This window comes from Pavona decussata, unplaced genomic scaffold (assembly GCF_977016875.1).
Source record: "Pavona decussata unplaced genomic scaffold, jaPavDecu1.1 SCAFFOLD_254, whole genome shotgun sequence".
In the NCBI taxonomy this organism is placed as follows: Eukaryota; Metazoa; Cnidaria; class Anthozoa; order Scleractinia; family Agariciidae; genus Pavona; species Pavona decussata.
Window position 1 is genome coordinate 5,585,871 of NW_028145657.1, and position 16,300 is coordinate 5,602,170.

Sequence of the window (16,300 nt, forward strand, 5' to 3'; positions counted from 1 at the left end):
AAGTGCAAAAGGGGATTGGGGGGGGGGGGGGTGGGGAGAGAGGGGGAGTTAGATCATCCGAAATCCTGTTATTATTGGTTGAACTGAGTACGGTGTAATAGCAGCAGATTTTTGTTAAAGAATTACAGTCCCGTAAAGACTTCTATGATTGAGAGATCGAAAAAAATGTTTTTCGGTTACACCCGGCGGTATAGCCATCATGCGAGAAAATGCGCTCCTTTATAAAACACAATCTTCTTTGATCAAGTTCATAAGGTCACGTGTAGTGTAGCAACATCATTGATTGGCTCATAATTAATTCCAGTTTCCTGCAGTCGGGTATCTGTAAGTTACCATCCAAACTGCCAGGAAAAGGGTTCTCACGAGACATGAATTTGGGGAGCGAGGGGCGGCAAGCGAGGTGAACCGCGAGAGGATTGGAGCGGGAGCAATCGTCTCGCTCGCTGCTCAAGGCTGATTTAATACAGAGCTTGTTCACTTTGGGCTAATCGTAATCAACTGGCCATTTGACATACGAGAATGCGTATTGAACTGTCAACGTTACTGCGCCAGCTGCAGCTACAGCCATCGGCGATCTAATGGAATTTTATAGGTAAATACAAAGTACTCCAGACGCATTATATGCGCGAAAGGTGACTTGGGGCCTGGTGAGAGACTTGAGGCCAAAGCGTGATTTTCAGACCTTCAGTGGGTCGCACGCTTTTTTATCCTTCACAAGAGAAATTAAAAGTGAGGGACAGATAACTATCTGACAATCAACAAAAACGACATGGTACAATGTAAAGCTATCTATGAGGAGACAAAACCAGGTGGTTTTACTGTTTGTTGTGTGAAGTAGCTATTCATTCAAGCCTCTTCTGACGGCCACCTCGCCATAACAGCCATTTGTTGTTTGCCCCGGCCGACGCTCTATACATGTGTTCTTATTTTTATCCCCCTATAACGGCCGCCTCTCAATAACCACAACAGCGGCCAACAAAACGGGTCGTAAGTGACAAAATGTGACTAATTTAAAACTGTAATACAGGGGTTCGCAGTACGGTTAGAGTTAAACGCATCCAAGTTTTAATCATTGTTTCGTGTGTCAGAACACTGGAGGCTGAGAACGTAAGAAATTTTTATGCCGGGAAACCTCAGTATCAGGCCTGCCTAGGGGGGGGGGGGAGGGAGCAGGGAAGGGGGGCAGGAGGCAGCAGAAAGGGAAGAAAGGCTTTTCGTGCCCTTTCCCTCGTTTCATTCCGATAAGCCTGATCTCTGCTATGTAGCTGCGTTCCGCCATAGAGAAAACATGTAAATTCTAGCAAGCAGAAGAACAACAGACAGTGATGAAGGAAGGACACGACAAGTTGTGTTTATTGGAGACGAGAAAAAGAAAAGGCAAAACATACAAGAAATAACATAGTAGCGAAGCAAAGGAATGAAAAGAGAAAAGAAAAAATGAAAAACAACATATATCTCCAGGTTGAAAAAGGTACCCCTTTCCCGACGGGAACAGAAGTCCGTTTGTTTTTTTCATTCATTCTTAGATACAAAAGTATGACGTCATATCTGGCCCACAGGATACCCACATCATTATACATTGCAAGCAACTGTTAACAAGGGCCATTTATGACTCTTGTTGCTAATTTTCACCAAGGCAGCGGTTCATTTGAGTAGATATCTGCTTGGAATGACTCAATCGCCTCAGAAATTCTGATTTAGGTTTATAGAAAATCGAATGCCAAAATCTTGTAAAATTGGAAAAATAAGTCCTTCCGTTTTCGTTAAGGTAAATATGTTGTCAGTGCTAAAAAGCGAAATGAAGTCAGCCATAGCCTGGGTGCGACAGCTCGCAAATTCGAGGATTTCCTTCCCGAAAACTTTTTGGAACTTAAATTTTCAGCTTAGATCAAAGTGAACACAGCTTGATAAGCTTTGATGATTTAGAACATCCTTCGAACAGACATAAAAACTGAACATTGACCTTCAAATGCGTAGCCTTCCTCGCAGACACTCTTTTGACTTGTCACGTAATCTTTCCTCTCTCGTTCCCTTTGGGGAGAAAAGATTGCGTGACGAACCAAAGGAGCATCTGTATGCGACGGAGGCTTTCAATTGCGTGATATTCTTTTGCGTGACTTCAATTTCCATTTATATTGTCGTGACCGGTGTGCTTGATTTAGCACGTGAGCAAGCTCTCTTCTTTGGTAAGAGATTTTCCATGCAGGTCAGCTTTAAACCGTCGGTGCCGCAGATATCCAATATAAACGTTGTTTAATGCAAATTTGCAGATCGAGGAAAACTCATCAAGGCTGTCAAAATGAGTCGCCTGAGGTGATAGTAGGAGACACCAAAGTTTTACCATATTTGGCTGTCACACGACTGACGTAGAAAGCATTCTTTAGCAGGAAGAATCGAAGAAGCAGGAAGTCAAAGCTTATCGGTTTGTGAGCTTCCATTCCTTTATTCTGCATTGATGTAAGTTTGAAAGCTTCTGGTCTGTTTTGTAAGAGAAACCACTCATTTTTCACTGTTTATGTCGACACCTGTACAAGACTGAATCTCAACGAATTCGAAACCAACGATGTTCTAACTCAGTCTAACTGCAAAGCGAGGTATGAATAAGCTGGGGAAAGCTAAAGTTATCTGAGCTTTAGCTAATAATGCATTCATCATTTCAACGCACTTGCTTGGGAAAGAATCAAAGTTATTATCGGTACTAATTAAGGAAAAAAGTAATCTGTAAGCTGGGAGGTTTTACCAGTAATGAAGTTAAATTAAAACAAGTAATAAGCTTACAATTTCAACCAGCCGTCGAGTCCAAATCTGAGATGCACTATAGCTAGTACCTGCTAGTACTCAACATCCATCGGCCGATCTACTTTCGATTTCAAACGTTTATAGACCAGTGCTCTTCAATTCTTATTCTTCTCGTCTTCATTCCTGATGTCAGGGGAGACTGTTAGTGGTTGCAAAGTCGGCGAAATCTAGCTCTTATTTAATTAAACGTAAGTTTCTGAGCCGTGGATACTATGATCTTACCATAAATCCCGAAGGGGGTGGGGAAGGGGTGTACTCTTTGGAACTTTTGGACCCAGTTTAAGATCAAAATATTTAATTTTCTAGTTCCTTTTTTTATATGTGGGATCTGTTTCCCAAAGGTCCAGAACTTACTGGCTCTGAGAAGTGTCTCAAGTGATTAATGTTGCTCAACAGAAGTCGATTTTTATTAGCTGTGAATGCTAGATTTTAATTAAAAGTGTCAATATATAAATTCTATGAAAACATTGAACAACTTTGCACTTGAAAACTACCATGCCAGGTATCGGTAAAAGGAATTAATGTCACTATTCCACACATCCTGAGTATTGGAATGGCATGTAGCTGGATAACAGTCCTTTATAATTTTAAGACAAAGTAAACAGACAACAAGATGGCAGAATCAGGGCGGGCACACATCCCTATGGCAGTTTAATTTGACTTTGGGCTATACACACCAAACAAACTATAAGCCTCTGTGATTTACCTCCCCAATATCATAAAGTAGGAAAAGTGTATTGGTAGAGCCTTTCTTATGTCTCCAGCGTCATACAGGCTAGATTGGACCTGATAAAGGCAAAGGTATAATTAAGATGGCAAGATACGAGCAATGCCAGGAGCTTAATCAAACCACAAGGAGTGATCCCCAGTTTAATAACTTACATAAAAATCCTCCTCCAAAGGGAAAGGGAGAGTGGCTGGGTAAACTACATGTAAATTGTTGCTAGACCCCTACTTCATGTTTTTGTTCATACAAATATGGCCAGGATAATGCTCTGGGATAGTGTTCCACATCTTTTATAGTAATGTAGTGTCTTAAAGTTCAAGCATGTGAGTAGGTAAAATTGTACTATGAACTAAATACACAACACGGAAAACTACCAGTAATCTACATCTGTCTTCAAGTTCCAGCTGAAAGCCCTCCTCTTTGATAAACTGCAGAACATAAATTTATGACGTTAATAACATCCGTACATGGCTCATAATCTGCCCTCTGTACCGCTGCCCTAGCACCCACTCTGTCTGTTCTTGTTAGACCTTTCCCCTTCGCTGCATACGCGCTCATTATTTACCCACCACTGTGTTTAATTTATTTTATTGTCAAACTTGCTTCTGTTTGTATTTTTGTCTTCTCCTTAATATATATAAATAATATGCTGTTCGCTTCTGTAGATCGTTGTATTTTGTATGCCTGTCTATGCCTGTATCTACTCTGTTTTCTGTTACGTCCACTGACCTTTGGAGGTCGACCCTTGTAAGGGACCTTGTGTATACCTGCCAACTTTTTCTGAGATATAAGCATGAGATTGTTATCCTTGGAGTGCTGGGATTTTTTAAAGGTGACACGATCATTTCCAAAGATTCTCGAAGAAGTCCGAAGTTGTCCGAAGATGTCCAAAAACGGAAACAGCCCTCGCATTTCCCAGTCCAAGACTTAGGATGCGTATAAACGCGACCTCGCTCCCAGTGCTTTTCACCTTCAAAAATCAGAGATCACGAGAAAGGTATTGTCATTACATGGTTTTCGTTCCTTACATGGGTCTGGGTTAACAAATTTTTGGAAATTGTGTCAATCAAGACGGAAACAACTCACATTTTTCAAGGAGAAGAAATTCGCCCTCATGCGTGAGCCGGCGTGAGATCGAAATTTTCAACCCGCAGACGTGAGAGTTGGCAGGTATATATACCTTGTGTCCTATTGTTGATTCTCCATGTGTTTTGTCCCCCAATCTATATAAATAAATAAATAAATTATTAATAATTAGTTAATAAATAGATAAATAAATAAATAAATAAATAAATGAATAAATAAATAAATATAGGCTGAGACATAAATTCACTTCCTTGGCTGAATGGATCTGACTGAGGTGGCTTTAGGGTAGAACTGTAAATAAGCATGTTGGATTCACTGACTTCGATAACTGGTGTCTTGACTGTAGCTGTGGTGCTCCCACCACTGTTTAAAGGTGCATAAAACTCTTAGACCTTTTGCAGTTAACGCATGGCAATTGCATTTACAGGAGTATATTTGCATATGAGTTGACAACTTATTTGTTTGGCAATTATTGCAAAGGTGACTGACTGTATTAGCTGACGTTTTGACATCCGATGTCATTCTAGTGTTTAAGTCAGTACATTAGGTTTGAAAAATTATCCTTACTTTCTACGTCAGTGTTCAGTGTTACCGGGGTTCTACTGTATATTAATAGTAAATTATCATACAATCGCTAAAGTCAAGGATCGATATTGACAGTGCCACCAGGCCAGGTGTATAATCAATTATTTTAAAATAATTTTAACTGCCATGCATGTACTGTTTTATCCCAAGTCATTGTTATGCAGCTACATGTAGCTATTATCATCATTATCATCATTGTCATATCATCATTATTATCACCATTGTCGTGGTTCTCCCCCTCGGCCTGTGAGGAAATTACAACATTGCCATACATATAATATTTTTATTATTGTTCTTAATTTTTGCCATCAAGTTATGCATTGTCTTGTCTTCCTGGTTTTTATGTCCATTTCTCGATCTACATTAATTAACTATTATCACAGGAAAGCGTCTAATTTGCCAACATTAAGTCATACACTCAATACTTTCACTTAATCCATACAAGTAAGTTTGTTAAATTAGATAGCCCTCGATCTGCAGTACAGTTGTAATAATTATTATGTTGTAATAATTGGTTTGTGTTCTTTTTATTACCTCAGTTTACAGACATGTCAGAAACCAGCAAGAGCCCTGATACCAGTTCAAAAGATGAAACTGGTTCCCCACCTCAGCTGATTGTTGATTTACCCTCAATGAAAGATGTTCAAGCAGCAACAAAATACCCAAATGATACGCATTTAGCTGTTGATGTACTTTTACTGACTGTGAAGGATTGTGAGTTCCTAGCTTGTTATAAGCAGTTGCACAATCCTTTCAAATGGTGTTTTGATGGCCTTGGGTATGTTTTCTTTGAGGATGTGGACGAGAGACAAAAGGAGAAAGTGACCATAGCATTAATGCGGTGCTCTGAAGGTTCCAGTGGACCTGGCAGTTCTTTGATTACTGTAAAGAATGCCGCCACAGTGTTACGACCCAAAGCTGTCATTTCAGTTGGAACATGCAGTGGTCTGAATCCTGAGAGAACAAACTTGGGAGATGTTGTTGTTTCTGCAAAGTTAAGAGAACAATCAACGGGCATGAGAAGCTATGTGAGCAGACGCTTTCTTGATGTCATCAAGCATGCAGCTAATGGTTGGGTGCCACCTCTGAAGGACCCACAAGCTCGAGAAGTCAGAGTGCGTTGTGATGGGGAGTTTTTAAGTGGTCCAGAGCAAGTCTGTTCTGAATGGCGGCGCAAACAACTGGCAGATTCCTACCCTGATGCAACTGCTGTAGAGATGGAAGGTGAAGGTGAGAACATGTTTAAAGAATTGACAAAGATCGATGTTAAGGTAATCATCAAGTCATCATTAGCATGGATGGGACAAAGAGAAAATCTTGAGATGTCAGTCTAACAGGAATCAAACCCATGCATGACCTTAACTTCCATTCACCAGTCTAATTCTCTAACCATGTACTGAGTTTCAGGTACTTGTGGTGAGCTAGGTTGTTTACTTATTTGTATGCCAACAAGTTCGGCTATTGCTAGCTTCATACATTACATTCCGTCAAGGGGATTAGATTTTTTTTCTGTGTCATGCTTGTGACATGATGAACATTACACATTTCTTGGTCTTTTTAATGCCTAGCTCAATATTCACTCTCTTTCTCTATTTATCACCGTGTGAGCTAGTACTGGTGCTTTCAACATCACTCATCACAAGAGTATGCCTACAGCTCTGCATGTGTCGCATGTGAACTTGGTAAATGGCCCATGTTGCCATGAGTCAATCTCTCAGTAGCTCAGATGTAGAGCATTTGACTGGTATGCAAAAAGATACGAGTGTGATTCTTATTCCCTTAATGGTCTAGGTTTTGTATTATCATTCCAATCTGTCTTAAAATAGGAATACATTTCAGCTGAATTTGAATAATCTTAGACAAAATGTCAGACATTGCAGCGTATGCCTGTGACTTCTCATTCACTTACAAGCGCTTCTTGGCATTTTCAAAGTGAATCATTTTTTTTTCATTTGCAGGTCTTTTCACAGCAGCATTTGATGTTCAGATTGAATGGCTTGTGGTGAAAGGGATATCAAATTATGCAGATGACAATGAGTCTATGACAGAGAAGTGGAGTTGTTTTGCCAGTGCTATGGCTGCTTCTGTTGTCACCAACATGTAACGATACCGGATTGTGACATTGTATTGTGACACTAACTTGCGTGATCTCGATATGATAATTATAGTAGTGTAATCGACACCTGATTACCCCACGCATATCGCGTGTTTGTATAAGAGTACTTTATTGATTTATTGTAACTCTGAGAACACAGAAGCCTGCATTAAACTAGGAGTTGACTAGCACTCGCGTCTCTCTCTATCTATCGTTCCGACGTACGACCATAAAACGTTACATGGTGTCAGACAGAACCTGAACCACGATGCCGGCAGGAGGGACATCTGAAGAAGCTCCAGAAATCTTGCCCGCTCCGCCTGCACAAATATTCATGCCTCCTGCAAACTTGCCACCGCCAAAAGCGCTTGTCATGGACGACAACGTAGCCACAAATTGGAAAGCGTGGAGGAAAGTCTGGTCACGATATGAAATCGCCACAGGAATTTCTAAACAGGAGCCACTGGTAAGAGTTTCTACGCTCTTGTCAGTTATTGGAGAAGATGCCACGAAAGCCTTCGATGCCTTTGAATGGGGAGAGGACGAAGACGAAACCAAAATAGAACACGTGCTAGCAAAGTTTGACGCATACTGCGAACCGCGAACACAGGTTATCTACGAACGCTACCGATTTAACAATCGCAAGCAAGAGCCTGGCGAGAATATCGCAGCGTATCTTACAGAGTTAAGAACAATCGCTAAAAACTGCCAACACGAGGACATTACCCCAGAGGAGATTTTGCGTGACAGGATCGTTTTAGGAATTCGAGACGACAAGATGCGTGAGAGACTGCTTCGATGCAATGATTTGACACTGCAAAAAGCCGTCGATTATCAAAGCAGCCGAACAAACGGAGCACCAAGTGAAGCTGATGGGTGCAAGCGCAAACGTCAATGCGTTAAAACAGGGTCGCTCGAAAAACAACAGACCGTCGATGCCATCGCGTGCAGCAAACAGCAAACATCAAAAACAAACATCGCGTGGTAATTGCGGCAGATGTGGAACGTCACACGCAAAGCAAAAATGTCCGGCATTTGGTCAGAAATGTCACCGATGTGGCAACATGAACCACTACCAATCGCTTTGGCGAAGCAAAACTGTTGCTACCGTGCAATTAGATAATGGACCTGATCAATATGAAATTTGCACCGTTGGAGAACAGCCTAGTCGTGCGAACAAAGCCCTTGTAAATTTGCACGTAAACCGACGGCAGGCCGGAAATGTAGTCCGTTTTCAAGTGGACACTGGATCCGAATGCGATTTATTACCACTCAAAGTGTACAAATCAATCACCGGAGATGACACTGTCGAAATGCTAAGGAAATGCAACAAATCAATCGTTTCCTACACTGGTGAACGAAAACAAATCGCCGGAAAGATAAACCTCCCAGTCTGGCATAAGGACAGAAAGAAAGCTCTGACTTTTAATGTTGTAAATGGCGATTATCAGCCTATCCTATCACTCAACACAAGTATCGCGCTTGGAATCGTCACGCTAGCTGATTGTGACGTATTATCGCTCACGATATCGCCAGAAAGTAACACGATCCTTGAAGAATACAAAGATGTGTTTGAAGGACTTGGAGAACTTCCAGGCGAGTACAAAATTATCACGGACGAGAGGGTAAAACCGAAAGTTCACCCCCCGAGGAGAGTACCAGTTGCAGTACGCCCACAAATCAAGGAAAAGTTAGACGAATTAGTACAGCGAAACGTCATCACACCAGTAACAGAGCCAACAGAATGGGTCTCAAGTATGCTGGCAGTAATAAAGCCGAACAAAATTCGAATTTGTTTGGACCCAAGGGATCTGAACGAAGCGATCAAGCGAGAGCACTACCAGATGCCTACCATAGAAGAGGTCGCTACTCGACTTGACAAAGCTAAGCTTTTTACAGTGGTTGACGCAAAAGACGGATTCTGGCAGAAGAAACTAGACCGCGAGTCAAGCTACAAAACGACGTTCAACACTCCCTTCGGACGCTACCGTTGGCTTCGCATGCCCTTCGGTATCAGTTCCGCTCCAGAAGTATGGCAAAGAACCATGCACGAATTTGTGGAGGGGCTTCAAGGCGTAGAAGTCATTGCTGATGACTTTGTTATCGCTGGTTTCGGCGACACCACTGAAGACGCTTACAAGAGCTTAGAACAAAATGAGCGATCATTCTTCACAAGATGCAGAGAATGGAACCTGAAACTGAACAAACAGAAAGTCAGTCGTGCTCAGACAAACGTACCATTCATGGGGCACCTGCTCACTCCCGAGGGACTCAAACCCGACCCCCGGAAGATTGAAGCGATCGTTGCCATGCCTGAGCCAGAAGACGCCACAGCACTTAAACGTTTCCTTGGAATGGTGAATTACCTTTCTAAGTTCATGCCGCATCTGAGCGAAATGACAGAGCCGTTGCGGAGATTAGAAGATAAAGACGTGGAGTGGCAGTCGATGACGCAGCACAGTATCGCGTTTAATACTGTGAAGAAGTACCTAACTGAATCTCCAGTACTCAAGTACTGCAACGTGAATGCAGAAGTTACCATTCAGTGCGACGCATCTGAAACAGGTCTGGGAGCTGTCCTCATGCAGAAAGGTCAGCCAGTGTGTTACGCCTCAAGAGCGCTTACAGACACTGAAACCAGATACGCCCAGATCGAGAAAGAGCTTCTTGCCATCGTATGGTCTTGTCACAAGTTTGACCAGTACATATATGGCCGAGACATCGTACACGTCGAGTCTGACCATGAGCCTCTACAAGCCGTATTCAAGAAGCCTATACAGCAGTCACCCAAACGACTACAGAGAATGCGCATGGCGTTACAAAACTATTCTCTGGACATTCAGTACAAGAAAGGCCGTCTAATGTTCATTGCAGATGCCCTGAGCCGTGCCTACAGGCTTACAACCGAGGACGCCCAGCACGACAGCAGTGAAGTACGCGCCTTACGAGAAGTTCAACATGAAGATGGACTTTCTGTATCGCCCAACCGACTACAACAGTTCAAACGAGTCACAGCAGATGACCCAGAGATGCAGCTACTCATTGGTGCGATACACAAAGGGTGGCCATTATGTCGAAAAGACTGCCCTGCAAAGCTTGTACCTTACTTCGACAGCCGAAGCGAGCTAGTTGAAGATGGTGGACTGGTTTATCGCGGAGAACGCCTGGTTGTTCCTCAATCGCTGCGAGCTGATATGCTCAAAGAAATCCACAGGTCGCACATAGGAATCGGTGGATGCCTAAGGAGAGCCCGGGAGCTACTCTACTGGCCAAGAATCAACGCGGAAGTCAAAGATTACGTTTCCAAGTGCAGCGTTTGCCAGTCATACCAGCCAGAGCAATGCCGAGAGGAACTCCAGCAGCATGAAATGCCCAGTCGCCCATGGTCCAAAGTTGGAGCTGACATTTTCGAGCTTGGACCACAACAGTTCCTGATAATGGTGGACTACTGGTCAAATTACTTCGAAGTACAGGAACTGAAACGAATAACGTCAGCAAGCGTGATCCACGCACTTAAAGTCCAGTTTGCCAGACATGGTATTCCGGAAGTCCTTGTTACAGACAACGGGACACAATTCAGCTCGTCTGAATTTGCGAATTTCGCCGAGACGTGGAGATTTGAGCACAAGACCTCAAGCCCACGCTATCCTCAGTCGAACGGAAAAGCGGAGAACGCCGTGAAACTGGAGTTTGCAAAGCGCTGCTGAAGAAAGCACGAGCCGACAACAAAGATCCTCTACTGGCGTTTTTAGACTGGAGAACCACCCCGTCAGAAGGTTTAGGAACCTCACCAGTCCAACGTCTGATGGGCAGAAGAACACGAACGCTGTTGCCAACCCACACCAAACTGCTGGAGCCAAAAGTAGACAGCCAGACAGGAGACAAGTTGGCAAAGCGCAAAGCCATACAAGAGCAGCGGTACAACTCGAAGAGTCAACCGCTAACACCACTACAGCCAGGTCAAGCGATCAGAATGAAACTCCCTGGTGAAACTAAATGGTCTCTTGGAAGTTGTGTGAAGATCCTTCCAAACCGCTCGTATGAAGTGGAAGTTGCCGGTCGCCCCTACCGTCGCAACAGGCGTCAGCTCAGAACAACTGCTGAGACACCGCCACCTCTTTCTGTCGAAGAAGATCTTTCGCACGATCATCCACAGACTGCAAAGCCTCCCAGCGCAAGTCAAGACGCAGAATTGGCTATCAATCCCGACCAGCCTGCTGTCCAACTGCGGAGGTCCTCCCGTATCAAGAAACCACCAGCTTGGCATGAGGATTATGTCATGAACACTTAACTTTAAGAAAAGGGAGATGTAACGATACCGGATTGTGACATTGTATTGTGACACTAACTTGCGTGATCTCGATATGATAATTATAGTAGTGTAATCGACACCTGATTACCCCACGCATATCGCGTGTTTGTATAAGAGTACTTTATTGATTTATTGTAACTCTGAGAACACAGAAGCCTGCATTAAACTAGGAGTTGACTAGCACTCGCGTCTCTCTCTATCTATCGTTCCGACGTACGACCATAAAACGTTACACAACATTTTAAGTAATCATAATGTTTTCAAGCAGTGGCCCCACTATCAAGGTACTGATTATACTGATTAACCCTTTAACACCTAATATCAACATTTAAACCTAGCTAAATGAAATTTATGCAAGGTTGTGGACAGTGCCTACTTTTGTTACTGCACATACGCTCTGTGCATCTTGAGATACTTGAGTTTCCCATGGGTGGTGCCTATAAATACAGGGATATTTTTGCGTGGTTTAAAACTATGCTGTGAAAGCAGAACTTAGCAAGCGCTCTTGGTATTCAAAAACAAAAATTGGGGGTATAACCATGTATTTTCTGAGATAATAAAGCTTTAATTTGAAAAAAAAAATGCCATACACTGTTTAATGTATTTTACTGTTTAATTATTGAATAATTTTTGCCTATTACGAAAACCACCGATGCGTGGAACGGGGCCGAATTTTTGTATCACTTCGATCCCCGCCCACTTTCGTTAACAAATTCCACAAATTCCTGGATACTGGCGGTGGGCGGCAACTTTGTGTAGTTTTTTTTTACTAGTAAAAACAAACACGAGAGCCCTTGTTGCAATGGCGGAAGCTACCAGTAAACGAGGTAGATTTTACATCAACGGGAGACCTCTTCAACTTGATTTGAGAAGAAAAATAGTAGAAGATATTGTCGAAGATGGCGGTGACTTTGTAACTGGCTTTTTCCCGGGAAATTTCTCAGCCATTGCTGTGAGAAACAGGGTCAAATTCCATACTGTGCGGAAAATCTGGAAAGAAGTGGTAGAAAAAGGCGATACAGGAATCACAAAAAAACGCGTGCAGCTGGCGTAAAGCAAATTTATAAGATTTCTAAAGACTGATAGAGTTTCAATGACTGCTGGTGAGTTGTATAAGCATACGAATGAGCATTGTAACATTGCTGCAGGAACATCGAATACAGCTATTCGGCGTGTACTCCGAAACAACACGACCGATGGAAAATGGACCTGTAAAAGGCTAACAAGGCCCGTTTAACCTCCTCTGTACTCATAAAAGTCTTTATCCATTTTCCACTTGGACCCGCAATTTTAAAGACGAATCTTTCAATGATTTCAGCGATGTGTTTTTCTACTAGTACAATAGAAACGGCGCCAAGCAGCGACACTTTTTTTTGCCGCTGGCCCCAGGAATTTATGGAATTTGTTAACGAAAGTGGCCGGGGTGGTGATATGAAAATTCGGTCCCATTCCACGCATCGGTGGTTTTCGTAGTAATTATCTCTAAAAAAAATGCCCCAATTTCCCAAATTTTCTTTCTAGATTCCAGTATTATGCTTTTCCCACATAGTCATGGACTGTGCCAAAAATACTTCTGTATTACTGGAGGCACGGTCTTTAACCTTGAGCATGCTAGCAGGACTTCCTGTTGTGCGATGGACACAGCGTCAGCCCAGGAGTTCTAGCAGAAATACTCTGTGATGCTCATTTGCAGTTGTTTTTGTGGCATTGCTCGTCCAAAAGTCATTTGCTTTTTGCTTAGCTGCAGTTGTGCTGTCCTTTTCACTGTGTTTTTTGGCTGTTCATCATCTTGTGTGATCGTGTCCCTAACTCACTTGACCACTCTGATTCTGATAAATATTGATGTCACAAGGAGAAATGTGATGCTGATCACTCTTAAGGTTTAAAGGATTACAAAAGGATGGACCAAAATTTGAAAACAGAAGATAATCCAAGAGACATGATACATAGGATGTCTTAGCTAACAATTAATGTTTTATTGTTAGTTCAAAAGTAGAAGACCTCTCAATACCTCAAAACACCAAAAATCTGGAGATTGATCGACCGGCAGACAAAACCAAGTAAACACAGGTGCTAATCAAAAGAAAGTGCAATTTTTACCATGTTGAAAATGTGAGTGACCAAAATGCGAGAGACTGGTAATGAAAACTTAATTTTGGCCCATGTCTTATTCATGGACTGTTTTCCAGCAAACAGATGGATGAACTTGGGGTTGTTAAATTACAGAATTGGTGCAAGAAAGTCACCTAAGCAAGCCAAAAATGAAATTATAGAAGGAAATTGTAACCTTTCAGCTTGTGACTCAAACATTGTTGACACAAAATTCTTGAGTACTGAAAGAAACGTGGAGGTTAATGTTCAAAACTGGTAGACAAAAAAGGATCTTTGATTTCAACCCATAGCAGTTGTGGGGGGCAAATCTTATTCTAATCTATGAAGTAGATATACATTTCTTACAAGCATGAAAACCTCAGCCAAACCTACATGTACTAGTGTGAACACTTTTTATTCCACATCATAACAAAGCTGTTTTATTTTGTTTGTTTAGATGTTCTTTTGGCATCAAGTAAAGAAGCTCCAGTGTCATCCTGTTCTAGTGCCCAGTCCTCTCAGCAAAGTTTTTCTACAGCTTCAGAACATGCAGGTTATAATTAATTCCTACAAGTTACATTAGAGTAGGTTATGCACTCTTGGTTCATAGGAGGAGCTAGGTGATATTTATGTTCACTTCATAAATTACGGGGATATAAAGAATTTTACCCTTCCAATGATGCCTTTAGTGTCCGTGTCACCTGCAGGAGCTAAGCAAAATTGACTTCAGGTGAAGAATGTTTGGCTTGGAGCGAACATAGCATAGAACACTAACATGCTATTTGCGACAGGCAAATTTTTCACTTGGAGAAAAGACGGGGAAGTTTGTGTCAATTCAGTGAAGAGTCTAAATTATTCTGCAGCGTCACTTAAAAATGAGGGAATTTTATTTTTGGATAGTTAATTGGCAAAGTATTTATCTTGGGTGGACACTGAAATGTTGGTAATTTTTTATCCAGTTGAATGGCAACTTTGGACAAACTTGCCCTGTACTAAAAATTTTACTTTAATTTCCTTGGCCTTTTTAAGCGGTAACAAGTGTTGCATGATAATGCACAAAAAGACAAACAGATGTCTCAATAACAATATGACACGTGTTTTATTCTTCTGTTTGTCTTTGACTTGTGCTTTGTTAGAAATCCACGATCATGGTTACTTGAAGCCATGCATGATTCGTGCCGCAATCGCCAGTTCACTTACTCAGTTACTTTTCTAATACCTCCTGTGAACACTCGTCTCTCTACAAGGGACAGGAAATTTTGTCTGATGGTGACTTTTGTAGCTCTAGAGATGTTGTAGTTGTCCAAGACTTCTTTTTGCTTCTGAGGCATGTGGTCAATTCACCAGCCAAATAATCTATGACCCCAGTATTATGTGCACTGTCATCACTGTGTTCTGCGATTTAAAACTGTTTGTGGTGTCTGAGCATCAATAGATTATCTAAGAATTCTATATTCTTGGATCCCAGGGACATAATTCATAGTTTGAAACAAGGATCAGTCAAAAGAAGAGCAGTCTTTGGGTATCGACCATCTCCTCTATTTAATGTATTAAGTAATTCGAGTCAGTTTCTGTTAGATTGTATCAAAGGGAACCTCCCCTCTGACAAGAAATTGACGGCTAAGTGTTGGAAATAGTGTCCAAATTGTAAATTTTAGTCTAAAACGTGGAAGTGACATTCAAGTATGTTAAAAATTAGATATGATTATCGAACACTTCCACTTTTAAATTTCCTGGGCGCAGCCATTTTGCATTTTAGGATGTGTAACGGTTGCCGCTTTTGTTGTTCAGCCGAAGTTCTTTTGTGCGAAACAATTCAATTGAGCAACCGTATTACGTCATGAAATCCAAGATGGCAGCGCCCGGGAAATTTAAAAAGCGAAAATAGGCGATAATCAAATAGTGTTTCCATGTTTTCCAAAGAAATTTCAAAGTAGATTGTATTTTCAACAATTAAACGTTAATATGTTTCGAGAGTAGAGGTTTCCTTTAAGAATCTCTAGTGATCTTATAAAGAGTTTCAAATGTTAGGTTTTGCAATAAATGATAAATAGAAAACCCGTTGCAGTACAATAGATGCATGGAAACAATAAAACTGGCTGCAGAGTGACTATAGTGTTTTATATTGTCAACAGATTCGCCTTCCAGGGAGCAGAGTCGATGGTCGAAGATGAAAAGGTTTTTCAAGCCATCAACCAACGGTAATTTGCAAATTATTGTTAATACTGAAATAGGTTTTTTTTATTTTACTAATAAACTGAGAAACACTGTGTAATATCAAGACTTTCGTAATTGGTTTTGAGAATAGCGTCCAAACTGGTGCCTGGAGGAATAATCGCATATCTTTGCTTAGCTACATGTAAGGGCGTTTACGTCACAGTGAAACAGCTGGACAGTTTTGTTTCAGCGCGGCTGATATGGGCACATGTGACCAGTGGTGCCTACTTGCCACTCATTCGCCACCAATATTGAACATCCCACTGTTTGGAGAAGTTAGTTATGGCTGTACATTACCGTAATTGTGGCTATGTGATCCTTGTATAAACCTGCTGGGGCGGTTTGTTTTTCTTTATCTTAGATTTGTCTGAATATTGTCCTTTGCCTG

The 16,300-nt window shown here is 41.7% G+C and overlaps 1 protein-coding gene and 1 pseudogene across 2 annotated transcripts in view; both read left to right on the plus strand.

Annotated features, from left to right (window-relative positions):
• Positions 1-2,419: 2,419 nt before the first annotated feature.
• LOC146456779 (death domain-containing ATP nucleosidase-like) lies at positions 2,420-7,301 on the plus strand. The gene is made up of 3 exons (XM_085092796.1): positions 2,420-2,457; positions 5,737-6,427; positions 7,156-7,301. Exons 2-3 carry the CDS (start codon positions 5,746-5,748, stop codon positions 7,299-7,301), a joined length of 828 nt encoding a protein of 275 aa, XP_084948922.1. The 5' UTR covers positions 2,420-2,457; positions 5,737-5,745.
• Positions 7,302-11,849: 4,548 nt separating this feature from the next.
• LOC146456780 (NLR family CARD domain-containing protein 4-like) overlaps positions 11,850-16,300 on the plus strand; it is an 81,185-nt pseudogene continuing 76,734 nt past the window's right edge. The window contains exons 1-3 of the transcript XR_014858721.1: positions 11,850-11,888; positions 14,153-14,248; positions 15,831-15,896. The product of XR_014858721.1 is annotated as an NLR family CARD domain-containing protein 4-like (transcript). The remainder of the gene's footprint in view (positions 11,889-14,152; positions 14,249-15,830; positions 15,897-16,300) is intronic.

Excerpts from the sequence above, each read along its gene's own strand:
- LOC146456779 (XM_085092796.1), top strand. The coding sequence starts at position 5,746 with ATGTCAGAAACCAGCAAGAGCCCTGATACCAGTTCAAAAGATGAAACT. Across the intron at positions 6,428-7,155 it reads TGTAGAGATGGAAGGTGAAG|GTCTTTTCACAGCAGCATTT; the intron begins GTGAGAACATGT and ends TTTCATTTGCAG.